The sequence below is a fragment of the Malus sylvestris genome, chromosome 7 (assembly GCF_916048215.2).
Source record: "Malus sylvestris chromosome 7, drMalSylv7.2, whole genome shotgun sequence".
Lineage (NCBI taxonomy): Eukaryota > Viridiplantae > Streptophyta > Magnoliopsida > Rosales > Rosaceae > Malus > Malus sylvestris.
In genome coordinates, this window is record NC_062266.1 from 33,276,214 (window position 1) to 33,303,888 (window position 27,675).

A 27,675-nucleotide genomic window follows, 5' to 3' on the forward strand; every position below is an offset into this window, starting at 1 on the left:
AGCTAGAAACTTTGACTGTTATCATCTTTGTCCTTAATATATGTTTGATGCTCTTTAAGGTCGCACCAATCAATATCCCACGTTAATGAAACCATCTGAGTCCATTGAGAAATTTTTCATTGTGCCGAAACAAATCCCATACAAATAAAAGGAGACTCCAAGCTAATAAGGTCCCGCGCTTTGTGAAGGTTGGGGGGAGGATAAACATCTATCATACGCATCTTTGTCTTTGCTTTGTAAAGAGGTTATTTTCACGACTCGAACCCGTGACATTTTGGTTACAAAGGCGCAATCTTTCAGGCTTGCCCATACAAAGGTAGAAATAAAACTATACAAAGATGCTTTCTTTGTTGTCCAAAAGTTTCATCTAATTAGTGTTAAACCAATAGCAGTGACTATAAGAGTGGAGGGGACTCCAAATTTCAGATGGCTCCAGAAGGACAATGTGTAGGCAAGTTGAGGAGATTGGCGAGCCTGCTCGCACACTATCAAGTTGGCTGCTGATCCCAAAAGCGACAGGTTTCCGGCCACAGTGCTCACCCAACCTAATAGGAGCCACGCCTTCTTCTCCTCCGCAGCAGAGATTAGGGCCGCTGACGCTGCCACCCGCCCTCCAAGCAACAAAACTATCCAACACAAAAGAAAAAAAAACATGCATGTTAAGTGGCTGCTGGAAGTATGATAATATTTTGGTTCTTATAGAGTGCAAACGGAAAATAATATCAGCATACATACCAGTTGGTACATTTGAAGCCAAATTTGACAGCACAAGTATGGTGACTGCAAGAACTGCTATCCCGCTAGCATGATCAATTTGCGCATGCGGCTCCATGAAGTCCCAAAGATTGCTTGGAATGCCGGTATTGTTGAATCCATTGACGGTTATAAACATTCCGCAGAAGAAAATCAAGAGTGAATATGAAACCTGTCAAAGAAAGAAGGAAACTTGTTACATTTGTAATCTAATCTAACGTTCGGAGTGAACTTCGTGCTTGTGAAACTTACCTTTTCTAGGCTTGGACGGGCATCCGTGAAGTCAAGAACAACCAGAGCAAGTGCAGCAGTAATCGCACACCACGACATATTGAGGCCCATAAGCAGTGCAATCAGCATTCCTATAGTAATAAGGTAAACACCAGATTTCCACAATATCCTTTTCCATCTTTTGGTCAGATGTTCCTTCCCTTCCAACGACTCCATAGGAAATGCATCTGTTTGTCTATCATTCAATGGAGACCTTTTTGATGGGATTGTTCTGTCCCTTTTAGGAGAAGACAAATCATTCGTGTCCTCTTTTGATGCACTTGAAATTCTTGCAGACTCTATCGCACCACTAGGAACCTTGTTCGCTTCATTCTCGCTAGAAGGTAAGCGGTTTCTAAGAGTCTCGACATTACCTATGCTCACATTAACATTCAGAGAACTTTGCACAGTTGGGGTTTCCAATCTAGAGTTCATTTCTTGAGAGTTTAAGGATGTACTATGTGACAATGTAGCTGGTGAAAACCGATGAGAACTTACATCCTCCTCTGGAACAGGTTCCAGAGCTGGATCTTCCTCATCCTTCTGGACAGACAACAATCTCCAGAACACACATAGAAGAATCACAGCATTCACACAAACTCCCACAAGCATTGCAGGGAGAATTCCAATCACAAATGTCCCGAAAGATATCTTACTCTGTACAGCTATAACAAGGTTTTGAGGATTGCCAATCGGGGTTGCTGCAGACCCAATGTTTGCACTCGAGGCAAGGGCGAGTAGGAAAGGATGAGGCGGGAGGTTATGTTGTCTTGCAACTTTCAAAACAAACTCAGTCAAAACCACACAAGAGGTGTCATTGGTGAAGAAAGCGCTCGAAACTGCAGAAATCAAACAGATTCGACAGAGCAAGTCCTTTGCCCCTTGAGTTTTCCACATGAGCAACTTGCCCAAATACTTGAACATATCTGCTCTTTCGAGATAGATACTCACAACCATTGTCCCGAACAGAAGACCAATGATTGGGAGATCAATAGCTGCGTATGCTTGATCAGGAGTTAAGACTCGGAAAACAACCATAAGCATTGCCCCGAGGAGGGACCCTGCAGTCCTACCGATTGGCAAGAAAGGGACAGCCGGAAACACAGCTAACACCCAAAAGAATGCAAAAGCAATCGAGCCAAGAACCACTTTGACTGGAGAAGCCATTGCCATTTTTCCAACTTAAGACTGGATGTGCTCCCTCCCGTGCACTCAGATTTGAACCCCGTAATCTATATTAGTTTAAAGTAGAATATCGCCTGTATCGTAAGAAGCTGAAGATCTTACTCGTGATAGCTAACCATAGCATCAATACGGGCCAATTCCACTTAGCTAAACGAAAAGACCTGAACACGAAAACCAATTCCAGTTGCACAATCAGATTTAATAAAGATTCAACTTAGAGACTGAATTAGACCAGGACCAAACAGCTTGAATGCAAACGGTAAAACAAACAAGAAGTTCTATATAAGGATCAGTGAGCAGCAGTATTGCAACTTTACGTGAACTGTAAGGCTGCGTTCGTTAGAAATAAGGACAACTTCCAAATTTTGTCCGAATTGAAGGTAAACGATTGAGTAGTTATGAACGAAGTTAACCCTTCTAATCCTATTATTGTTGTGGTATTAGACGGGAAAACATTCCTTCATGAGTAATTAATTCATCTTTTTATCTTTGAAGTTGCTATCTATTTCTTCCCGAGTTATCCTATCCAATGTCAATCCTCTTAACAATCGCATCCTAAATCTCAATAATTTACAAGAAGAACCAAGCCAAGATTGAATCTTTCATTCTGTTTAATAGCAACAACTCAATAGAAATTTACAAAAATTCATCAGGAAAAAAAAAGTTAATGGCGATTTGTTTGCTAATTTCAACAAAAACAACCCACTGTATTTGCTATAAGTAGAACGAAACAGAAAGGTAGCTCAAGCTGGACGGAGAAAAGTGCTGAACTTTTAAGCAAAATCGAAATTAATTAGCAATACCAAGACCAAAAGAAACAAAGATCTTACCTCGAAAAAAGGTTAAAGGAAGTGGGGATTGAACTGCTTTTCTGTTTCGGGTAATTTATAAATAAGTTAAAAGGGAATCGATCGATTTGCAGTGAGTGGGGCTTCTTCTCAGTTCCCAAATCGACACAATGAAATTTAAAATAAAAAGCTAAAAACTTTGACTGTGATTATCTGTCTTTAATATATCCTTGATGCACTTTAAGGTCATATGTAATATCTCATATCGACCAACAGATAGGGGATAATATGACTTATATGTACATGCTCTCTTTTTTATAGCACGAGGCTTTTTGGGCATTCACTAGCTTCGGAACTCCGAAGTTAAGCGAGTTCGGGCGAGAGCAATCCTATGATGGGTAACCCATTGGAAAGTTCTGGTCTGGCTTCTTAGAAACAAATCCGTGAGGGAATGGTAAGCCCAAAACGGACAATATCGTGCTACGGCGGAGTCGAGACTGGAATGTGACAGAATGGTATCAGAGCCACTCTGCTATTTGGTGCAGATGTGCCAGCGAGGACGTCGGGTTCTCCTTAAGTGGGGTGGATTGTAAGATCTCACATCGACCAACGAAGAGGGCGACCCACTGGGAAGTTGCTCTGAGTTCCCATAAACAAAATCGTGAAGGCGTGGTCCAAAGCGGACAATATCGTATAACGGTGGAGTTGGGATTGAGATGTATCAGTTTGGTATCAGAGCCATTATGTCGTGTGATGCGAATATGCTAACGAGGACGTTGGACCCCTAAGGGGGGTGGATTGTAACATCCTATATCGACCAACAAAGAGGGGGTGATGTGCTTTATATGTACATGTCCACCTTTTATAGAACAGGGTCTTTTGAGAACTTATTGGCTTCGGGTTCCATCGGAACTCCGAAGTTAAGCGAGTTCGGGCGAGAGCAATTCTAGGATGGGTAACCCACTGAAAAGTTCTCATGTGAGTTCCCAGAAACAAAACCGTGAGGGTGTGGCCCAAAGTGGACAATATCATGCTACGGCGAAGCAGACTGGGATGTGACATAATGGTATCAGATCCACTCTGCTGTTTGGTGCGAATGTACCGGCGAGGACGCCGAATTCCCCTTAAGTGAGGTGGATAACCCACTGGGAAGTTCTCGTGTGAGTTCCCAGAAACAAAATCATGAGAGTGTGGCCCAAAGCGGATAATATCGTGTTACGGCGAAGCCAGACTGGGATGTGACATAATGGTATCAGAGCCACTCTGCTGTTTGGTGCGAATGTACCGGCGAGGACGCCGGGTTCCCCTTAAGTAAGGTGGATTGTAAGATCCCACATCAACCAACGGAGAGGAGGGTGATGTGCCTTATATGTACATGCTCATCTCCCTATAGCATGAGGCATTTTGGGAACTCATTGGCTTCGGATTCTATCGGAACTCCGAAGTTAAGCGAGTTCAGGCAGCAATCCTAGGATGGGTGACCCACTGAGAAGTTCTCGTCGGAGTTCTCAGAAACAAATCCGTGAGGGAATGGTAAGCCCAAAGCAGACAATATCGTACTACAGCAGAGTCGGATGTGACATCATACCAGTCACAATCCCACATGAATGAAACCATCTCAGTCCAATGAGAATTTTTACAATGTGCCGAAAACACTGTCCATTACACAGTGTCTTAATACAAATAGTTGGATATATTTTTTCCTTTTTTTCATTCGGAATTAACAATCTAGCCTTGAAACAAACATAAATTGTTTATATTCATCATCTAGAGTGAACTAAATGTTGGTTTTTTAACTTTAATCCGTCAAAAAGATTGAAATTTAAAATAAATTCGATTACATATTGATTATAGTTCCTTGATATGTCTTCAATTCAAGATAATTAATGTGCATTTTATTTAATGTCTCCCATTAAATATTTAATTTATTAATTTTATTTAACATTCATCAAACTTGAAATACTCAATTAATGTACCTAAATGTTAGTACCGAAATGTATTATATTGAACTAATGTATTTAAATGTTATTACCGAAACGGATTATATTGAACTAATGTATTTAAATGTTAGTACCGAAATAGATGTACTGAAATATATGCACCGAAATGTATTATATTAAATTAATGTACCTAAATGCGTGTACCGAAATGTATGCACCAAAATATTAGTACTGAAATGTATTATATTGAATTAATGTACTTAAATGTTTGTATCGAAATGTATGTACTAAAATGTGTGTACCTAAATGTATGCATCAAATTGTATTATAATGAATTTAATGTACCTAAATGAAGAAGACAAATTACATCGAAGGATATTGTATAACAAAAATTAGTTTATCTAAATGTTTACAACAAAATATATTACGATAAATGAAATGAAAATCTCTACCAATTAATGAAACCCTCTTTGTCAATCAAAAGAGGGTGAAAAGACAAATTAGTCTTCTATCACTAAAAAAAATGATGGCCAATAATGTAATTTCACAGGTCCAAATTTTACTGTTTTTTATTGAAACCTCATATGAAGATGAAGTTAAAATACCTTCAATATTAAAATAAATAAATAAATAAATAAAACTAAAAATAAAAATCTCCCACTCCCCCCACGTTCTCTCTCTCTCCCTCTCTCCTTCTCATTTTAAAAAAAAATGTGTTCATACACACAAGTGTATAGGCAAATGCTAGTTATAATTATAATAAAATAAAATTACGAAGAAAAAGAGAAATAATTAAAAAATCAAAATGTAATTAATAAATGAAGTTATTAATGTATCAAGGGACTAAAATTATATTTTGATCTTACTAATGGTTTTAGTATAAAAGTCATCTTTGCCAACGATTAGAATGAAGTTTTCTATTGTTTGTATCTCAATACTAATGTGTTGATGTTATTGTCGCTAACAAGACATAACGAAATAATTATATTTCAATAATATTTATACACATTTGTTCTTTGGTCATGCACAAAGAATTTCTACCTATTCTTCTGGGTTTTTTTTTTTTTTTTGTTCACATACAAAGAATTTCTACCTATTCTCCTAGCATTTAGATTGCATAAATCAAATAATCAAATACCAAAACAAAGAAATAAAAGCGGAGAGAAAAAAACATGGTATTTATATTGTATAAATTAAACAATACAAGGACAAAAACAAAGAAATGACCATGGCTTCCCTGTCCATGAAAATTGTAGATAATCGTGGCTTGCCACCGTTGTCCTTCCTTTAAAAAAAAAAAAACAAAGAAATAAAAATAGAAAAAACTCAAAAAAAAAAAAAAGTATGAAAATCACGATCTAAATCAAATGCCTTATTTTATATGATGCAAATATGGGGACTTCACTCTTATTCTTATACTTTTCCGCAGAGTTTTATTTTTATTATTATATTTAAAAATTATGGGTAAAAAAGTTTGTACTCTATTTTAGTGAGAGCAACAAAATGATAATGTTTAGTCGATCTGGATCTTTTGTTTATTGGGACAGATCGGCGATATCATTTTTACACATTTTTTAAGGGAATTATTATTGATACCTCAAAATTTTTATTTTGTATTTTAAATATTTTATAATTAGAAAGAAAAATATATTTGTAAGGATTGTAGAATAAAATTTTTTGAGTACTAAACCCTTAATCTGACGGTGAAGTAATTTCATATTTGAGTGATTTGTTAAACATAATCTTCGAGTGGAGATAAAAAAGATAAACTATTCGGATCGTTAAAATACACTAAGAGGTAGTCTCTATAAAACATGAGTTAAAAAAAATAGTTACCGATCGGCACCTAATATTACAACCTTTTTTAATCTGTTGCCTGCGGAATTTAATATTTACTGAATCTCTGTGAACCGATCTCTGGTTTGAACTTTGATCTGATGACAAATTGGAAGTGTTAGACCGGATAGGGAGTGGAAGAAAAAGATGAATTGTGACACGGCGTTCCAAGACAAACGCCTAATCCTGTCATTATTTTCTCATAAGATGATAGACTTGATAGCGAAGCAAGACTTGCAAGAAATTATTTAATGTCAGTTATGTAACCTATAAATCTTTTTTTTTTCGTAGATGACGCCGACCAAGTGAGGCCCGATCAATAAAATTGTAGAATGAGACTCTTTAACGCATTAGCAACAAAATTAGGTTTGCAATAGATATATTAAACATGTACGATGCTTAGATGGATCAGCAACAAAACTAGCATGCGTGATGTAACATGTTTTGGTTTTTGGTTTTGTCTACTATGTTGCCAAGAGAGAAAAACAAACAAGAAAGAAATAAAATTGAATGATAGATTAATTAAAGATGTCATTAAAAAATATTGAATCATACAGATTCATAATTATAAAAGCATTTAAGATTTTCATACGGCATGTTTTTTATTTAATTTTTTGTGTCGGTAAATTACACGATTAGACTAAAAAAAGTTGAACTATCTTTGTAAGTGTTACCTACCCCTAAAAATATAAACTATCGTAAAGAAACTGTTAGCTGATTCTTTTTAACCTAAAAAAGTTATGTGATAATCATAACCAAATAATGTGACACATTTTATTAAACCATTAACGTCAATTTCACATGCAATAAAGAATTGGAAGTCTAATATTTTGAGCTAAATAGGTGTCAGAAAGAGTCAAAAATACCTTCCTCGAATGAGCTGCCCTCATGTGTAATTTTATTTTTTTATTTTTTATTTTGAAGTCCTCATGTGTAGGTTTTTCTCAACTTATAGCCCATATTAATTATTAAAAAAATGTCAAGGACGGTTTGCTGAAATTTGTATTTGTACTAAACACTTCTACCTATAAGCACTTACATTATTTAAAAGTACTTTCATTAGAAGCGTGTAAGAAATTTTAATTAAAATGAGGCACTAGTTGGTAATGAACTCTAACCTCCAAAAAGTGTTTTTATAATCCATAATTAGTTTTAATGCGTGCTTAGTATTTCTTCTAAAACGGCTAAAAATGCTATCTAATAATCAAAATGTTTTTTTTTTACTACATTTAACAAATAAAATTAAAAGCACGTTTATGTTGAAAAAAAACGCGTTTAAAAAAATCAACAAAAATGTGTTTCCAACCGAGGCAGTTCCAAACAAACCCTCAATTATTTCTAAGCACTACAAAAACCTATTGGTGTGCAATTAGCCACACTGCAATATGCACCTCGATCCAGCTGATGGTGATGAGGTTTGGAGTTGGAGCCATGAACTTTTTTCCACATGACATGCTGCCCTAATGCTTTCCTTCTTGTTTTATCATGTCTCCTGGTTTGTTGGTCACAGCCTGTTCCCAGTTTGCATTTCTGCCCTGTTTTGGGCAAGTGGGTAGGACAGACACTTTTGAGCTTTTTTTAACTAACAAAAAAAAGGACGGTGGCTTCGCCATGACATTCTACCTTTTTCAGAAGCTGGAAAAACTTACATAGACATTTCAACCTCCTATAACCATTATCGTATGATTCACCAGATTCAATAATTGAACTCAGGATGTGCCGTGTAGAATACAGATCAAGAATTCGTCTCAACCACTAGACCACCCCGTGATGGTTGACAGAGACTTGAGCTTTGGCCATTACCTGACATTTTTAATTCTATGCTTATCCTTTTAATCCTTCATAACAATTATTGGCGCCGTATTGATTGGTTGCACATCCATTACCCTACAATGTTAGACCAGTGAAGCTCTTGCCCTACATATTTAAGGCACTTCATGCTCTCCATTCCATCTCCATTCACTCCAAGTTTGAACCTGGTTTCGGGCATGAACCCGATTTTGGTTTTCGAATTCACAACTGGTTTAGGGCAAAGAAATCGACTTTCGAATATATAATGCATTATACTTCCAATAAGGCCCAGAAAGTATGAGCTTTCTGGGCATTTTCCTATAGAATGCGATATGCATCTTCGAGTACAAATCCTACCAAGATAAAATGCATTACACAAATGACGTAATTCGACCTTTATATTACACATTGAACAAAAAATAATTTACAGCACATCATCTTTATAAGTGAATTCTATCCTCTGTATAACATCAAAGTAAAAAAAATGCTCTAAAGAATGCTCTTTGAGTACTAACACTAACAATTCTACAATCTATTCTCTGAATTATGTTTTTCGTTCGTAAGAAACTCTCACCTCTGCATCCATTTGTCCGTCAACAACGTGATCCCCTACCTATACACATCAGAAAAGCCATGTTGAACCATTGCTATGTCATCTAACTCCCGGTTGTAGAATCGGAAAGAAAGTCCAGTCATTGCAAGGCTTAGATTCCTTAGCAGCAACATTTTTGTTAGCCCACCATTCTGAGCCGATGTTGGACTTACTCGGAACTTCAGCTTTTGTGTAATCAAAATTAAACTCCTTCGTCGACCCAAGTGTGATGGATCTTTGCTTCCGGTATCCTTGATCCTCCCCTTCTCTTGAAGCATTTTCAGGAATTCTACTCAAACTTTCCTCAACATTAAACACTCGGTGATTGTTGGAGTCTGTTAATAACGCATCTGTTTCGATTGAGTTTTCTGCTGCTATATCATTTGAATATTCCGTTGCAGTTCTTAATGCTTTATTCGCAAGACAGCATGCAACATCTTCACCAGTCAATTCAAATGACACCCTGTGATCAAATATTATAGTTCCACCATTTTGACATCCACTCTCTGTGTTGGCCAGGGATGCCACCTCAGAAATCTGGTTCTCCATATGGAAACCGTCTCTCGATGCTGGTCCAGTACCATCAGGCGTCAAACATCCAGAACCCATCCCTGAACCAACTCCCACACCGTTGGGGGTCAAACATCCGGAACCTAGCCTTGAACCTAGCTCATAGCCATCTGGTGTTAATGTTCCAGAACCTAGCCTGGAACCCAGCCCCGCACCATCTGGTGTCAAAGATCCAGAACCTAGCCTTGAACCCCACTTATGATTGGTAAAATGCTCAAATCCATAGAGTTTGGGACCTTCCCCCATTCGAAACTCAAGCATAGGGTGTCTGTCTGGGAACGGAGAAGATGTTCCTGAATTCGATATTGCTGATCCTGGTGATATGAGATTACCACCTGGACTTCCCGGATATTGTTGGTAAGGCTGGTATTCGTATTGGGACAGTGGAAACTTCTGGTTGTTAATACTATTTCTACGTTGTCGGTCCAATGAAGATGACAGAAGTTGAGCAAATGGCACTTCAGGGGATGAAGGTGTAGTCAGCTGAACGGATTCAGGAGGGGGAGTGAATGGAGCAGTAGATGGTTCAGTGTTGAATGTAGAGAATACAGGTGGTGACACTAACTGTGTCTCATATGCATAAGGGCCTATGGAAAACATGGATGCAGGTTCACCCGAAGAGTAGGCATTGGCAGAAAGGGATGTGAGGGACAGAAATCCAGCAGGTGATTGGGAAGCAGACGGTGGATCGGATGGAAGGAAAGATGCAGGAGAAGATGGAGGGGCAATGAAGGGTAATACAATTGCGGTGGAGGTTGTTTGGTTATCAGAGGTTGAAACTGCAGCTCCTGGCACTACAGGCTCGGGCACGAGGACAGCATGACCAATTCGCTTGCTAGTTTTATGTGAGCCGAAGCACCAATATTGGCTCCAGCAGCTTCCCCATCTTCTTTTCTGTAGTCAAATGGTAAAAGATTGTCAACGACACAGTTTCAAAATTTAACACCAAAAAAATGCACGAAAGACACCAGAAGAACCAACTCTTCAAAATTTATCACCGCACAGATTTGAGTTCACTCTTGACCCACAAACGAATACACGAGTATTTCATGTAAAAGTTACTTATACACCATTCTATATCACATAGCAAATAACACAAAGATGGCAACTGAAATTGAATTTTACAGTTTTTGGGTTTATAGCTATTCCGGTTCCTCCATAGCAATGGCAACAAGAAAGAAGAGCTGTTAGAATGGGAAGTAGGTACTCTTCCCGGCTGGATTTCTCCGCCGAAACTCCAGAATCTCTAAACTACGAAATGTTCACCAGATACCTTACAGAAAATTCTGAAACTCTGCTAAGTGCTACCTAGCAAAATCTGGAATTCCAGAGTTATCTACCACATCAAAACATACCTACCAAAAATACTAGCAGTTGAAATAAAATGAAGTCACCATAGCAATACAAACACAAGAAAGTCTCCATTAAAATAAATTCTTACATTTTTATACTAATTAATCAGTCATTAAATTGTCCGAGTTCAATCAAATTTCTCAACTTTTTCCTCTAATGTTTTCATTGATTTGAGAAACAAAGCAAGTCATGACACAGACACACAGACACACAGACACACAGACACACAGACACACAGACACAGATGTGTGACAATTCCAAGGATTATTTGCAATACAAAAACACTCAAAGATTAATACTTTTCACTTTTGAGGATTGAAAATAAGTAAAAGAACGCAAGATCCAACTGGCCATAACTGCGTTTTTAGATTCCCACAGTTTCTCAGCAACCAAACAGAGTATAACAAGGACCCAAAAGTCACAACAAATTAACAAATTGGGAGAAGAGAAAAACACACATGCATAAAGATATGTATGCAATAGACAGAGAGAGGGGGAGTTACAGAGACGGTGGTGGGCTGGGCGCGAGCTTCGGCGGAGACGATGGCGGTGGCGGCGGCGCTGATAGTGTCAACGCTGCTATTCATGATTGCTTTTGTGATCCCACAAAGCTCGTTGCTTTGCTTCAGAAGCTAAATTCCTCTGCTTTTTTTCCTCAAATAAACAACTCCGGCGAAAATTGAGCAACTGGGTTTCGAATTCGGAGCTATTTGGCCGAATAACCACAGTTTTTCCGGCGAGATTCGACCGGCATGGCGGATTCGATCTGGTAATCAACGTTTCTTGAACCTGAATGAATGAATGAATGAATGAATGAAAAATGTGAGCTTGTATTGTATTGTATATGCGTACACTATCTCTCTCTAGAAATGGGACCCACACGTTTATTTTTTATTTCTATTTTCTAGCAAAATCTATCTCGCATTATTGCATTGCTGAATTATTTAATTTATTTTTATAAATCTTTTGGGTATCAATTAATTAAAATAATATGGATATCGATGGTGATGGATAAACCAAGGAGAAAAGAAATTAGTTGCACGTGGGCTTGTCACTTGATGCCTTATTTAATTTTTTGTTATGAAATTATAAATATATATATATATATAATATTGTCGTATATTTTCTGCTAGAAAATAAAATTCATATCGAACAAGTACATCCAAGTTTAATACAGTAAAAGAGGAAGGCATTCCAAGCCGTCGGAGTGATCCCAAATGTAGCAGTTTTGAATAGAGTGACCATAACTAGTAACAACGCTTGCCAAGAGGTTCGTTTCTCTGAGAGGTGATAATAGTGAAAGACTCCACCAGACAAAAAATACCTATGTTATATGTTTGAATTTTCTTAAATGCAATAACTTAATCCTTTGTTGGGAAAGGTCTTGACTGTTTCTGAGAAAATATATTTGTTCGTTCTATATCTTTAATCATATTGACGTAAGAAAGAATCTCTCCTAATTTAATAATTATTGATGTAATAGATCTGATTGGTTTTATGTTTTTCAAACATAACAATGATCTGGACATGTTGATAGATTCATTGCAATGAAGAGGAACTTGTTCGACAAGTTACATATGTATCTATTTAATGTTGACAAAACTAATAGCTGTATTAAACTAGCTTACTGTGGCCATGGGTTTCACTAATTAATGATTAAATCTTGCAAGTTGGGGGATAATTGGATAAGGGATTGGACAAAAGAAAGCCAGCTGTCATCTCTCTTACACACACATTTTATTAATAGGTGATGTTTATTCACACTTTTTCAAACGCCCTTTTCAATTTCCAACGGTTGGACCGAATGAATTGAAGAAGATCCATAGATAAAATTAACAAGAATGTGTGGGATTTAAAAACATGTGTGTTAATAGCATTACCCTTTTTATTTATGTGTGTACTTTTTTCAAGTTAAACACGTTTTAATTAGAGCCGTTTGATAATTGAGTAACTCTACATAAACCAATTTTTTAAACCAAATATGTAGATTACGTGACGTGTCACCAATAGAAAATAAACACGTTAATAAACACTAATCTAATCACCAACAACCACGTCATACGGTTTACAAAATATAGTTTTAATAGATTGTCTCACTAGCATTACCCTAACTGACTACTTTTAGTTTTTCAGTTTTCATAAAAATGAAAATTGAAAACAACAAAGTAAAAACTGAAAGCAAAATTTTGAAAACTTAAGAAAGTATTTTTCTTGTTTTCATTTTTTGAAAACCAAAAATAGCTATCAAACAAGATTTCAGTTTAAAAAGGTAAAAACAAATTATTATCTAACCACCACTTAATAAATACTAAAAATTTTATTAACTGGTAATGAGAAATGATATAGTATTTACAGCGGTCGTTGTTTTTTTTTTAATCACAAAGTCAACTTTCATTATGATAAAAACTAGTACAAGCCCCAAAAATGGCTGGATAAACAATTACAGGGAAAGTAAAAGGTCCAAGCAAAATGAGAGCATCAACCCAACATACAACGGGAGACCCACACAAGCTTAGATCCGAAGACAGCATAAACAAACAATAAAAAATCATGTTCTCCACACAAATTAGAGTGCTTCCAGTAGCCAGAGAATACAAAATGACATAATTGGGCTCTGATGTAGTTCTAATTTACCAACCATGTCCCACCAAGTTAATGATTCAGCGGTGATTTTAATGGGAAAAGCAGCCGCGGTGGTGTGACCGCGTGAGATACTCGTGACTCGTAATATTCTGGGTTTCTGATTTTTACGTTACGCGAGTCCCGCGCCCCTCTCGTGACCGCATTTCAGTTGCCATCCCCACAACGGAACAGCCCAACAGAATAACCGCAAATTCAGTAACTTTTCAAGTTAAATATAAATTACAATATGTAGTGGGCCCAATTATGGGAGAAGAACTGGGACGTTTTGAAGAGAATTAAGGTACCGTTTGGTACGTAGTACGGGACAAAACGAAATGAGACGAGGTGTTCCGTCCCACATTTGGATGTTTGGTGCGTTTAAAATGCATGGAACGCGCTATTCCACAGGACGAGTTTTTGGTGAATTTTCGTTCCGCCTCATCCCCTCTGGAACGACTCGTTCCACAACTATGGAACATAAAATTATAATCTCTCGGTCTCCTTCTTCTTCCTCATTGTTTCCATCCGAAGGCATCTTTGCTCCTTCTCCGTCCGTCCCGTTCTGTCCCGTCTGCATACCAAACGATACCTAAAGATTCAAAAGTTCAAAAATATTTGTCTGGAAATTTATCTGTAACCGATGTCTGAGTTAAAATTCAACGGCTAGATTTGAACATCCTACATTAGTTTAGTTAAATTAACTAATAAATTTAGAGTATAAATTTCAAACTAATAAATTATTGAGGGGTCCGATTAGAGAGAAGGTATATGAGTAGCCTGACATTGTTCATTTCTAAATAATTTTTTGCGAGGCTATAATTTTAGATGAGGCTATGCTTACCAATTTCGTTTGGAGATGGTCATACAATATCATGGGTAAATTTTTCTTTATATTTTGTTAATTTATTGGTAAAAAATGTTATAAAATGATGTATTAATTGCCTGTTTAAAATATCTTTTAAAATAATCAAAACATTTTAGTAAAAATATTTTTGAAAATAATCCTCAATAAAAATTTAAGTGGTTTTTGAAAAAACACTTTAAATTATTCATACAAGAAACAAATATCTAATACTTTTTGTAATAAAAAACACTAAAATACTTTTTGAAGCCAACTAATTTCCTCAAATTTTTTTTTTATTATTTTAAAAATACTTCTAAACGAGTTATCAATTGATCACTATATTGAAATATAACTTGGACAAATAACAAATTCCAACCAAGAAAATAAAATAAAAAGGCAGAAAGTTCTAATTTTTAATTATATTTTCCACTAAGATGAAACCTTTTGTCAAAGATGTGCACGTGGGGGCGATGCCTTTGTGTTTTTTGAATGGGTATTTGTGCGCACCCCACGTGCGTAAGATAGCGACATGCACATACACTAAATTAAACTTGCACGGGTGGTTTTCGCTTTCATCATCCCTCCATCCATTCAAATATTCAATCCTTTTGCTTTCTGATAATGAAATCTCAACACCCTCTTTCTTCCCCTTTATTATTATTACTAACCTTTTTATCCTTTTACCTTTTTACCTTTTTACCTTTCTACCTTTATGGTGTCGGATTTTACTTTTTAATTATTGAATTTCATGTTACCTAGTCACACACACTTATATTAAGATTGTGTTCTTGTCCCTAGTCGAACGTTATGAACAAATCGAGTGAGTTATGAATCAGAATGATATATAGTTGTTCGGGTATAAGATAAATTTATTCTTTTATAGCTGATATGGTACGTGGTTGTTCACATGTAAGATTAATACTATGTTGTAAGCACAGAAAAATTTCAAGATTGAAACAATACAAGCTCCTTCCATATCTATTAGTGGTAAGTAAATATACAAGTGAATTATGGTAGACAGTGTTTGTGCAACCCATAAGGATTTTGGATTGAGCCTAGATGTCGAACTAGAACCCTTAGTAACTAAGCTTAGTTTTCTCCCCGAGTAGATACATTTAGGGATCAACCATGTCTTGAGATCGAAAACAGAAGAATGGCTTGGAAAGTCCTCTGAATAGCTTATGACAATTTGATCCAAGACCTGATAGTGCCTATTAGGTGTTCGTTGAAATGTATGCTCAACATATCTCAACAGGACACGATAGGTGATGTTTGAGGAGTCTTCGTAGCATAGCTTGACATATGTCGACATGCCTACCAAATGCTCAACAAAACACCTCATCAACCTAACATGAGACAATACTCTCAACGCGATACTATGGAGAAGCCTTTCCATGATGGCCCTAAGGACGGAGTTGTATATGGCTTAGGGGGCATCTGCCCCCACTCAATTGTGTGTGCGTGTGTACTTTTGCATTCCAATTCCCAAGCCCTAATTAAACTACAAATGAAAAAATGGATTGCATTTCAATTCCAACGTCAGTTCTAATTAAACTAAAAAAAAAATGGTCTAGTGGAAAAAAAGACAAGGTGTATCCGCTAGTTTACATGCTTGTGACATTAGCATTAACTCTTCCAGTTGCTATTGCCACTGTTGAAAGAGCATTTTCGGCCATGAAATTTCTGAAAAATCGATTAAGAAATCGAATGGGAAATCAATGGATCAATGATAACATGATTATTTTTATAGAGAGAGCTATTTGCATGAAAACGCGTTGAAGAATATTGTAAGATGTTGTGTGAAAAACTTTATGGATTAATATATAAGTGTTTTGTGCAGTAAATTCTTGAGGTTTTTAATTGTACCTTGTTGTTTGAAAGTGCCCTCATTCTTACAAATTTATGACTTCATCCTTGGCTGGCTCACGAAACAAGGATAATTTATCATATTAACACTAATCATATGCATATCCCACTTTGATAAAATAAAAAAATAAAAAAATAAAAATATAAGTTTGGTTACATTTGAAGTGTAGAACGTGATACTTCTTTGTTCTAGATCCACCCATGTAACCAAATATTGGAAAAGGCAGGGGCCCCCAAGGGAGGTGCAACCACTGGATATTTCATAAAATGGTCCCTCTAATGGGGTGGCTAGGTGTTGTGGCTATGGTCCTACAAGCCAAAAGCTAAACCAGCACACCACATGTTCCACTTATCAAGTAGGTGGGGGATTTGATCTCAAACTTTTAATATACAGACACATGCATAACATACTATATGCATATAAAAGATTTAATTCAAGATCCTCCATCATAAATTACGCTCCTATGCAAAATTCTCTCATCAGAATAATTCATCATCATCCTGCTTTGGAAGTATGGATGAAGGTCAATCATTGTTGTAGGATTTAGAGTTCGTTTGAAAGTATGTTTAAAATGGCTGAAATCGCTTATAGTAAGAATATATTTGAAACCAATCATAGAAAAACACTTAAATATTTCATGCATGAAGCACATTACTAGTGCTTCTTGTAGGAGGCACTTCAAGTGCTTTTAGAATCTAAAAACACTTTCGCTAAAACCCCTTTTAGTCATTTTGAAAGTACTTTCAAACGAGCCCTTAATGCACGAATCTTTTGCTTGTATGTGTTAGTTTAGTTGATTAATAAGTATTGTTGCTTGGATTATCGTAAAATAAGTTGAGTCATTTTAGGAAACGACTTAACTTAGAAGACATATGTCGACGCTGCAAGGCGAGGGAGTGACTTGTCACTCTCGTAATTCAATCAACTCTAAATAAATTAGAGTAGCTTAAAGTATCTATTGTTAGAAAATCACTTAAACCCCTACAAAACAACATTTCGTTCCATATACCAAAAAGAAAAGAAAAGAACATTAGGAGCCAAATTTTCACATGAAAAGGATTTGTTGTTGTAACCAAAGCGGTTAAGAGCGTTTACCTCCTCCAAACGAGGTCTTGTGTTCTAACCCACCCTGACCCGCCTTAGCCTGTATCTGAAAACAAGTAACATATATAATTTGGGCCCAAAGAAGAGCACATCAACAACATTTAAACTGGCCCAACAAAAGATAGATCAAACCCATCTTCTAAAATCATTCAGTGTTCGTGATCCTCTCTCAGTTGGATTACAAAGCCCACTTTCCCAGGCCCACCCAGAACTGCTGAAAATCTGAAAACACATCCAACGCTTCTTCTGGTTGGTATAATTTTGGAAGAACTGCCACCAGAGCTCATGACTCCAAAATTATCAGAACTCTTGAACGGATTGCCATGACGTCCACCATTGCTCCTGCTGCTGCTACGTTTGTGTGCTCGCCGTCATCCACCGCCGGAGGCACAAAAGCAGCCAGATTTCGTCGCAAAGACCCGAAGTTTCAGCTCTGCTCTGTGGTTCCTCCACTGGGTCTCAGCCCTTTCGCGCCATGGATTGGATTGAAGCAGCTGGGCATCTCATTGGCACCGAAGTCTTTGAAATTAGGTAACTTTCTGTATTTGGGTTCGTGGGGTTTTCTTGCTTTTGCAATTTGTTTGCTGTTTTGCTTAAACAGTCCAGCTCGTTTGTGATTTGGCGGTGCAGAGAGGAGGGGAAGGTGTAAGGGTATGGTGGTTTATGCATCCCTGTTTGGGGTTGGAGCTCCGGAGGCTCTCGTTATTGGCGTTGTGGCTCTGCTGGTTTTTGGTCCCAAAGGACTTGCTGAGGTAAGTGGTATGTTGAGTAATGCAGGGAGACTCAATTTGAAGACTAAATGATGTGGCGGTAGAAATGAGCAGTCTATTAACACATAAGTAATAAACCAATTATCAACTTCCATGTCCTTTAGTTTTCAAATTTTAGTCTCCAAATTGAGTGTCTAGCATTACCCGTGGTATGTTATATTATGCTGGAAATTGAGCTCTCAAATTGTTTCGTAAAAAACACTTCTACTCATTAGTTCTTCCAGCCAAATTGCTTGTGCTAGAAGCACAATAATGTTTTAAGAAATCCAGGTGTTTCCTGGAAATGCATTTGGAAGCACTTCCGCATTAGAAGTGCTTCTCCCAGGAAGCATTACAAGTACTTACATAAACTAGAAGCACTTATAAATTTTTCTGTCGTTAAAATCACTTTTGACTTTCCCAGAAGGAAATCCCAAACGAGCCCTTAATTTCTTGTGTAGATGCATGTATTCTCAGTTTGAGTAGCGGGGATGGAGGGGTTTTGGAGAATTGGGGGGTTACGATTGGCATATGAACCCCTCACAGATTTTTCGTCTGTCAAAATGATAGTGTCATGAGCTTAGGATAACAAGCTTTAGAAAAGAATTGATAATGTTTAGTCTCGACAGTTAGCAGATGTTCTGGCATTCCTGAGTAACGATTTATCTTCATGCAGGTTGCTCGGACTTTAGGAAAAACTTTGCGTGCTTTTCAACCCACCATTAGAGAACTTCAGGTAGATAATATGAGCTTCATTCGAAATGTATGTTTATGCCCTCTTATGAGAAGGATGTCAATGTTGCATGTACGTACATCTGCATGTAGGAAGTTTCGAGGGATTTCAAGAGCACCCTAGAAAAGGAGATCGGTCTTGATGACATTTCTAGTTCATCAATAGATGCATTCAATGGCAAGAAAATGGACACGACTTCAACCCCTTCATCAACTACCATGACTGGAGATTCCAAAACCACGATTGAAGATTCCAAAACCACGGCTGAAGATTCCAAAACTGTAGACATTTCAAGTTTATCATCAATAGATGCGTACAATGCCAGAATAATGGGCAAGACTTCAACTTCTTCATCAACTGCGACGGCTGAAGATTCCAAGAACACGGCTGACACCGGTAAGTGATTAACCTGTTCTTCAAAATTTGTACCCTCGTTTTGAAAAAGTAAATATTAACCATTACATCAATTGACACATTATGGAACTTTAGAACAAATTTGTGAGGTTTAGAATATGGACTAATGGTAGGAAAGAAAACAAATACGAGTAACTAGAGCTGGGAAATGTTGAGCCGGTTCTATCTCCTATAATATTTCTTGCACATGCATCATCCTTCATATGTGCTACATCTGCTTTGTACAGAGGAAAATATTCAGTGTTTAGTCTTCTTTTTTTTTTTTTTTTTATCAGATTCATGTTGTCGCTGTATGATTCAATGCAAATAGTTTTTTGTCTAATAAACCCGGACCTGTCAATTGTCTAATGCAGATGGGGCTCCATCACCACCCAAAGCATACACCACAGAAGAGTACTTAAAGATCACAGAGGAGCAGCTAGCAGCTGCCCAAAAGCAGGCGCAGGCATCTGCTCCAGCGGAAAGTGAGTTTGAACCTCAGACCTCATCTCAAGGTTAGTCGTTATCAAATCTCTCTTGACAACTTTGTTGAATGCATACATCTCTCTCTCGCTCTTGATGATTTTGTTGTGTAGGTACATTGGTAACAGCTACTGTTGAAGAAACTGCTGTGGAAACGCCTTTACCCCAGCAACCTCAAACTGTTGAAGAAGAAACTGCCGCTAGAACGCCTTCGCCTCAACAACCTCAAATTGAGACATAAGAACAAATTACAATTGATGGACGGACGCTTGCCAATTGTTCATAAATCTCAAAGTTGAGACATGAAGCTTTGACAGAGGATGAATGGAGCTGAGAAATCCCACTTTTGTTGTTCCTTCTCAAAGAAAATATGGAATTAGTCTAGTACGTAGAATTTCTGTATAATTCAGTGTCCAAAAAGGTGTTTGCAATCTCATCTAGTAGCAATATCTTGACCTAGTACTAATGTAGATATGCCATTTTTTGGAAAGTGAATTTCGACCTTTCTTTTCGGGTTTGTACCATGATGTCTTCAGCTTCAAAGACACAAATATTTGAGCAATTTTATTCAAAGTGAAAGTAGTGTTAGAAATTTTTTCGATACGGGTCAATATTTCCTTGAAAATATTAGAGAAGTAGAGAAAAGACATGAAAAGAGGGTGAAGTCCAAACTTCACAAGATATCAAAAAAACTTTTAAATTTCGTCTAAAACTGACAAATTTTGTCTATATTTTCGGCATATCAGTTAATATCGACAAACTGCCATAGAAGAATTTCATCATTTTCATCGAAAGCAACCGATATCGATATTTTTAAACACTGAGTGAAAAGGAATAAGATGAACAATGACGAAGATGGATGCATAACAAAGCGCATTTTCTTTCCATTATATTAGAGGGAAAAAGAATTAAAATACAAATAAAGAGAATACTCGGAATTTTCTTACAACAAATTCATATGTCTGTGAGACTCAAAATCTACAAACTCCGCATTTGGCTGTCCGGAGTATACATACATATCAAAAACCTTATCATCGGACGACATATTGTTGCCGTCTCTCCCTTTAAAACCGTCCATTGGTGGAGGCCCCCAGGAAGCTGGAGTTGAGGGATTGGAATTTGAACCTTCTTGTTTTATACCAAGAGCAATTGGATTTTGTGGCGAATTTCCGGCAGGTCTTCTGTTGGAGGAATTTGCCGGTGTCAGAGAAATGGACGATGAATTCTGCTGCTGCAATTGCTGCTGGTTTTTCATTGGTGACTTGGGCCGAAGTGCTTCTATGTCGGGAGTTGTCACAACAAGATGAGGTGCCTCTGGAGGAGGGTTTCGTCCACCCCCTCCTTGCCAAACCTTCCCGTCCTTGTCAGCAAAGTTCTTGATATAGCCCTGGAGAATCATGAAACGAATTTTGATGTTGACAAGGGAACAAGATTGATGCAGTGGTACAATTAATCGACTCTAAGCCCACTTTCTGGCACGTATGGTTATTCATATTTCTACTTTGCAATATAAAACCAAACAAAAAGCACAAAAAGTTTGAGCTTAAGCTATTTTACCTCGGTATTAAAATTCGATGAGGATAGTCCTTTACCAACAGTCAGCCAGCCAGACCGAATGTTGTGGTCTTCACCAAAAAGCTCAAGCCTTCTGCGGCCAAGGGCAAAATGCTCAATAATCCTGTACATATCCTCAGGCTTTTCGGTTGAACCTGCAATTGCGAAGGCACAATTTAGCATCATAGGTGCTCATTTTCATTGCTCTAGATGCAAATGGGATGGTATCCCAAGAACCAAGAATAATGTAATTGATAATGCCTTTTCTCTCTCCCCCATTCCTCACTTTGTTAATTGTTCGAGGATACGACTGTTTCTATGTGTTTACACCGAAAGTAAAATTTCGCTACAGAGATCATTGTGTCACCATTTAACGTCTAAAACATAACAGAAATAACATGAATACCAAGTTACTATATATAAACCAACAGCATAAAACATTTGACTCATTTTAGACACATTCACAAATGCAAACTCTCTAGCAGACTATGTCACTGCCACCAGCTCACTACACATCACATGACCCAATCACAGAAACATTGAGATAAAAACCCCCACCACTCTTCAACTTTATACCCATGATTCACACATAGCAATAAAACTCAGCGTCCTTGTTGTGGTTACTAACCGTACAGGGGTTCCTCGGCTATTATCACATCTGTATCAATGTTGGCGTGGATTATATGACCATCAGTGCTGCGACGAACAGTGCCTTTTATTCCCATCAAGCAATGTTCCTTCATTGTATTGGCAACAGAATAAACCATTTAAAAAACACTCAGCTTACCACAGGATTTTCAACAAGGGAGGAGGGCAGGTGATAGGATAAAGGTGTACACTAGAAACATTACACTAACCTTTGAGTGCTGAAACAAAGTATGAGCATCGTGCCGCAAACCAGGAGTTGCATTAGTTTTGTTTGTCTTCACCCAACATATATCTTCACACCTACGAAAGCCCCACTGCAGGACCACATTGATTAGATGTCGATAATTACAATTAGTTTACACATACATATCATCCAACACCATATTACATCAACAAAGGCAACCCCATGTTGCGTTTACAATCTGTTGGAAAAGTGAGAGTATTGGATGGCTAGTGGTTTAGGCTAGTCAACATTCTTTGTGCGAATTAGGCAAGTTAGGAAATTAGGCAAGTTACACAAGTTAGGCAAGTTAGGCTTATGTCTACTTTCTTTCCCTATATATATGTTTCATCTTGTAATTGTTTCTTCATGAAATACACATAAAAAATTCTACATGGTATCAGAGCAGGAACTCTAAATTCCTGGCTCTGTTGATCGTTTCCACTAAGTTTCTTTTACTCTAAGCCAAGATGGCTGGAGAACATTATGAAGCCAAGATGGCTTCCGCTAAGTTTCTTTTACTCTAAGCCAAGATGGCTGGAGAACTCTAAGCCAAGATGGCTGGAGAACATTATGAAGCCAAGATGGCTTCCGCTAAGTTTCTTTTACTCTAAGCCAAGATGGCTGGAGAACATTATGAAGCCAAGATGGCTGAAAAGTCTTCTGTTTGATTTAGGGTTTTACAGTAAGGAACTTATATCTATGTTATGTGACAATCAAGTTGCCATGCATATTGCTTCCAATCCTGTATTTCATGAGAGAACGAAGCATATTGAAGTGGATTGTCATTATGTTCGAGCACAGGTTCAAGCCAACATCATCAACACTCATTACACTCGCAGTCATGATCAATTGGCTGACATTTTTACTAAACCTCTTCCTACGGTTCAGTTCATGCGCATTCTGTCCAAGCTTGGCTCAAGGAATCCCCTCGATCCAGCTTGAGGGGGAGTGTTGGAAAAGTGAGAGTATTGGATGGCTAGTGGTTTAGGCTAGTCAACATTCTTTGTGTGAATTAGGCAAGTTAGGAAATTAGGCAAGTTACACAAGTTAGGCAAGTTAGGCTTATGTCTACTTTCTTTCCCTATATATATGTTTCATCTTGTAATTGTTTCTTCATGAAATACACATCAAAAATTCTACACAATCCAACCAACAATTCTTGATTAAATACCTTTTTTAGACATTGACGACCCTGCTCAAGACCCATGCCATCACCCACCCAAAGAAAAATGAAAGAAGGTGTGTCTGCTATTGCCTGTGAGCACAAAAGACAAAAGTTCAATTACTGAGTCAAAGGTGAGAGGAAGCGTAAAGGCAATAATTAAACCCTTATGGCATATGAATGAAGTCTAAATGTCTAATACAGTACAGTACATATAAATGTATGTGCAGCCTAAAGAATATGAAAATGCTAATATTTAATAATATGAAGCACCTGTCGATACCTGCTTTATTATTAATATTTACCACTACGAAGTTAAGAAATAAAAAGTAACTAAGCAGCAAGTTTTGCATAAGCTCATAGATATGCCTCTTTCTAATCTTTTGTCAGGGAAAAAAAATGTGATTTTCAGCCATACTACCTCAATCTTAAGATTCATTATTTCTTCAAATGTCCAATACTCTGTGTGGTCAGCAACACCAGGAGCACGATGAACGTATTCCTCCCAAGGTGGATCCACAAGAATGACATCAAACTTGGTTCCAAAAAACTCTGGGGATAGCTCAAACTCTTTCAGGTCACACTTGTAATACATGGGATGTGAAGCAGAATGAGCCACAATCTCATCCTTTTTCTGTATAAGCTCCCTCAGCTTGGGGTAATCCTCCACAACATTTGTAAGCTCTAGCTCTCTGATGAAATTCTGGGGTCGCATACCGGTATCGACAAAATTTTGAGAGTAATCATTCTGCTCTCCTCTGGAAGGAGCTTTACCAGGAGGTCCACTACTTTTATGAGGAAACCAACCACCTTGATTTTTATCAGCCGGAGTTCCTCGTCCCATTGGTCCTGCAGAATTAAAACCAGGGCCAGATATGTTTGGAGGAAGTCCTCTTCCATGGCCAGATTGGTTAAAAAACATGGCAGGGTTTGTCGGAGTACCCATATTAGTAGGAAATCTTGGGCCTGATGGTCCAGGAGGGACTGAGGAGAGACCAGGTGGGACACCTAACATATTCATGTCAACTCCCCGAGCCCCAGGCCACACGGGAGGAGAAAATGGAGGAATGAAGACACCATGGGACATCGGTGGACCTGGAGCAGGTGACATGCTAGGTGTAAGTGGCTGCATAGGTCCAGGTGGTGGCATTCCAAGAGGGCCAAACGGCGATCCCATTATTGGAAGTGGAATTCCTACCGGTTGGCTATCTCTTCCAGTAAGCCTACCCCTTCCTCCTCTACCAACTCTCCCCCCTTTCATCCCTTGCGAAGCATTTCTATTGAAGGAACCTGGCTCCGCATTTCCATATGGAGGCTGTGAACCACCCCCAGAACTTTGGCCACCAGTACCACACCCAGGCATGGAACCTTTCTGTCCTCTTCCTTTGCCTCCATGGGCATCAGAGTCCTCCCTCCATGAATTCTGATCTCGCAAGGAGTTAATATCATCTGTATATATTTCCTTTGAATCTTCCCTAGGTGGCCCAGATCCATACATATCACTCCTTGTTCTGTCATCCTGCAGATATGCCCACTCTTCCTCACTTGGTGTTGATTTCCCATCAGATTGCTGACCAGCTTCGGTCCTCCTGGCAAAGTTGGATGCTGATTCTACTCTTCCGTAATCTATTGGTTTGGTTTGGATCTCAATCACATCATAATTTTCATTTGAAATTCCAAAATTTGATGAGGTCTTCACAGCTTCACCACGGCTTCCATCTTTCCTATTACCAGACCGACCGTGAGGCCTTTCACTGTCAGTCCTCTCACGACCGTGTCGTGGCAGCTCCCACTCCCTACCCTGATCATAATTGATGTCCCCATTTTTGGAGTCTTTTTCACTACTGCTGGGTTGCCTTCTTTTCCAGTTCTCTTTGGAACCTTCCCGATCCCTACTCCTGTCAGTCCAGTCATCATCTCTGCCTTTAGGTCGATCATTCCTATAACCATCTTTTTCCAGTTCCTTCCGTTTAAGATTAAAATTCCTGTCATAATCGTATTCTGAATCCAGATAACGCCTCCCACTCCTATCAGGTGTCCTTGACCTGGTGGTTCTTCCTACTTCTCTAGGACCCTTGTCTTTCGTCCCCGCATTTGCTTCTTCATCTGCATTCAAAGACCTCTCCTTGCTTTCAACAACATCCCGACCAGTTGGAGTTCTCTGCTGTCTATGCTTTTCAGTTTTCTCCCTGTGTGATCTATCTTCACGAGTGACAGGACTATCACTGTTGCCTTCTTCCAGTGTTTCGGTCCTGCTTTTAATCTTACTCTTTTCCAAATCAGGTTTTCTCTCTTCCCTGTTAGATTTGGTAGGCCTATCACTGTTTGAATCCACACCACGGATTCTCCTGTCACTGGGTTCATTTCTCACAGTGGCACTCTTTTCCTTAGAACTCTCATACTTAGAATCAGAAGGCTTACTGCTTCTTGAATCAAATTTTTCATAATGACTTTCTTCTGCCTTTCTCCCACCTTCTGATTCATCCCATCTTCTTCTTGAGGTCTTCACCTGTTCAGAAGAACCATGTGTCCTCTCATGGCTACTTTCCTTGCTCTCCGAATGCCTGGAGTCTCTACCAAGTGTCTTTTCAAGCTCTCCATCATAGGGTCTTTCCTCTTTATTCTTACTTTTACTCTGAGAATCCTCATGCTGTGTAAGCTTTGAGCTCATTTTCCTTTTATCACTTTCTTCGGTTCGAACTGACCCTCTACCTCCCGACTTATCTCCCCCATCTTGCCTGTTCTCTAATTCGCCGTCCTGATACCAACTGCTCAACTTTTCCAAACTGCTCTCTTCTTGTTTTTTCTTCATCTGCTTAGAATGTGACTCTTTCCTTGAGTCATAATCATCTTCATCGCTATCTGCAATGCTAGAACCACCTGATCTTTTTCGGCTCTCACTTCTGTCCCCATAACTTCTCCTTCTTCCACTGCTCTCTATTCCTCCCGTGTCTTCTCCATTGCCAGACTTTCTTGATCGGATTGACCTGTGCTTCCTCTTATCACTGCCCTCCCACTCTTCATCGTCTCCAGCCCTATCACTCCTCAAATCCGAGCTATCCTCCAACTCTCGTTTCACATGACTCCGACTACGTTCGGGAGAATCCATCAAAACCCTAAGGCCTTCAAATTAACAAACATAATTATTACTATTATTTCTGATTTGCCTGATGTATTTTACATCAGGAGCAGATACTGGAAAGCCTAGTGACCAAATGATCCTGGATCCAGATGTAAAACACAAAATCAACACAAGTCAATGAATCCACTTAAAAATAAGAGAGTTGTAAACAATCACAATTAACCCCGAACCCAATTAGATTGACTTACCCAACAATAAAACTGGAATACCAAAAATCCAATTCAAGCTTTTTTCTTTTGCAATAATGAAGTGCTTCACATGCAATTTCAACCAAAACCCTAAAAGAAAAACAACTAAACCAATTCATTTTATCATATTAATGCTAGTAATTGCACGTAAACACACTCTGAACAGTAAACCCAATTCAATAGCTTATAATTCCAAATGTTTAGCACAATTAAGAAAAAATTGCAAGCTAATCACCTAAAACCCTAAATTCGCAGGGGTTTGACGTTGACATTGCAATCCAATCCCACACATGCCCCAAATACCAAATACAGTAGAAACTAGGGTTTCAGAATCTCAAATTTCGTAACATCTGAATCGGACTTACCCGAGAAAGAATCCGCCGTCCCTCAAACCTCAACGCCGATCGAAATTTTCGCAAGTCTGTAAATCCTCCTCTCGGACGTATGATTATATTTCTGCGATGCCTTCAAATTTTGGAGGGAGGAGGACAGTGGAACGTTGGCGGGTGGGGGGAGTGAGAGTGGGCGATGAGGGGAGAGAGAGAGAGAGAGAGAGAGAGAGAAATTGTGTATTTTTCCTGTAAAGCCCTAGACGCCAAATTGAACCGGTTTGGTTACGGTTTGACTCTACACAAGTATAATTTTAATTTTTAAATTACACTCAACAAAACTATATTTAGGTTTTTTTTTTATAGAAAACTAATGAAAATGGCTTGAAAACTTTGAGTTTTAATGATAAGGACAAAATAAAGGGTAAAGTAAATAGTACCAGGATTGACTTTTTAGTGTAAAAATATGATTTTTCGTTAAAGTGAACAGTACTAGGAGTTTTTCATAAAATTTTTTTTTTTTTTTTTTGGTAAACCGACAGAGAGTTAAGTAGTT

General features: G+C 38.1%; 4 protein-coding genes across 6 annotated transcripts in view; 1 reads left to right on the forward strand and 3 right to left on the reverse strand.

Moving 5' to 3' along the window:
- LOC126629234 (uncharacterized) overlaps positions 1–11,887 on the reverse strand; it is a 43,846-nt gene extending 31,959 nt beyond the window's left edge. Inside the window, exons 1-2 of one of the 2 annotated variants that reach the window (XR_007625686.1) lie at positions 11,582–11,887; positions 9,138–10,619 (exon numbers count right to left, since the gene is read on the reverse strand). Coding sequence is in view for 1 of the 2 variants with exons in the window: in XM_050299197.1 (XP_050155154.1) it covers positions 9,216–10,619; positions 11,582–11,665 (1,488 nt within the window). In the remaining variant the exon portion in view is untranslated. Of the gene's footprint in view, positions 1–8,943; positions 10,620–11,581 lie in introns of those variants that run through there. The other variant, XM_050299197.1, reaches the window with a different exon arrangement.
- Positions 83–3,197, reverse strand: LOC126629230 (silicon efflux transporter LSI2-like). Its single transcript, XM_050299190.1, has 4 exons — positions 3,039–3,197; positions 1,006–2,369; positions 736–925; positions 83–626 (listed from the first exon to the last, which is right to left on the reverse strand). Exons 2-4 carry the CDS (start codon positions 2,194–2,196, stop codon positions 364–366), a joined length of 1,644 nt encoding a protein of 547 aa, XP_050155147.1. The 5' UTR covers positions 2,197–2,369; positions 3,039–3,197; the 3' UTR covers positions 83–363.
- Positions 11,888–17,759: 5,872 nt separating the features above from the next.
- Positions 17,760–20,468, forward strand: LOC126629065 (sec-independent protein translocase protein TATB, chloroplastic-like). Its single transcript, XM_050298959.1, has 6 exons — positions 17,760–18,046; positions 18,146–18,267; positions 18,941–19,000; positions 19,090–19,393; positions 19,765–19,905; positions 19,987–20,468. Exons 1-6 carry the CDS (start codon positions 17,839–17,841, stop codon positions 20,112–20,114), a joined length of 963 nt encoding a protein of 320 aa, XP_050154916.1. The 5' UTR covers positions 17,760–17,838; the 3' UTR covers positions 20,115–20,468.
- Positions 20,469–20,720: 252 nt separating this feature from the next.
- On the reverse strand, positions 20,721–27,391 carry LOC126629064 (N6-adenosine-methyltransferase non-catalytic subunit MTB-like). Of its 2 annotated transcripts, none has more exons than XM_050298957.1 (7): positions 27,156–27,391; positions 23,882–26,583; positions 23,470–23,553; positions 22,285–22,389; positions 22,056–22,164; positions 21,431–21,582; positions 20,721–21,260 (listed from the first exon to the last, which is right to left on the reverse strand). In XM_050298957.1, exons 2-7 carry the CDS (start codon positions 26,567–26,569, stop codon positions 20,817–20,819), a joined length of 3,582 nt encoding a protein of 1,193 aa, XP_050154914.1. In that variant the 5' UTR covers positions 26,570–26,583; positions 27,156–27,391; the 3' UTR covers positions 20,721–20,816. The 2 variants fall into 2 exon arrangements, with proteins under 2 accessions (XP_050154914.1, XP_050154915.1); XM_050298958.1 differs by having other exon boundaries at positions 23,882–26,681.
- Between the last annotated feature and the right edge of the window lie 284 nt (positions 27,392–27,675).

Excerpts from the sequence above, each read along its gene's own strand:
- LOC126629065 (XM_050298959.1), top strand. The coding sequence starts at position 17,839 with ATGACGTCCACCATTGCTCCTGCTGCTGCTACGTTTGTGTGCTCGCCG. Across the intron at positions 19,001-19,089 it reads CCACCATTAGAGAACTTCAG|GAAGTTTCGAGGGATTTCAA; the intron begins GTAGATAATATG and ends ATCTGCATGTAG. Across the intron at positions 19,394-19,764 it reads CAAGAACACGGCTGACACCG|ATGGGGCTCCATCACCACCC; the intron begins GTAAGTGATTAA and ends TGTCTAATGCAG.
- LOC126629230 (XM_050299190.1), bottom strand. The coding sequence starts at position 2,196 with ATGGCAATGGCTTCTCCAGTCAAAGTGGTTCTTGGCTCGATTGCTTTT. Across the intron at positions 926-1,005 it reads CCCGTCCAAGCCTAGAAAAG|GTTTCATATTCACTCTTGAT; the intron begins GTAAGTTTCACA and ends TTTCTTTGACAG. Across the intron at positions 627-735 it reads GGCTTCAAATGTACCAACTG|TTTTGTTGCTTGGAGGGCGG; the intron begins GTATGTATGCTG and ends TGTGTTGGATAG.
- LOC126629064 (XM_050298957.1), bottom strand. The coding sequence starts at position 26,569 with ATGGATTCTCCCGAACGTAGTCGGAGTCATGTGAAACGAGAGTTGGAG. Across the intron at positions 22,390-23,469 it reads GTCGTCAATGTCTAAAAAAG|TGGGGCTTTCGTAGGTGTGA; the intron begins GTATTTAATCAA and ends GTGGTCCTGCAG. Across the intron at positions 22,165-22,284 it reads CTTTGTTTCAGCACTCAAAG|GAACATTGCTTGATGGGAAT; the intron begins GTTAGTGTAATG and ends AATACAATGAAG.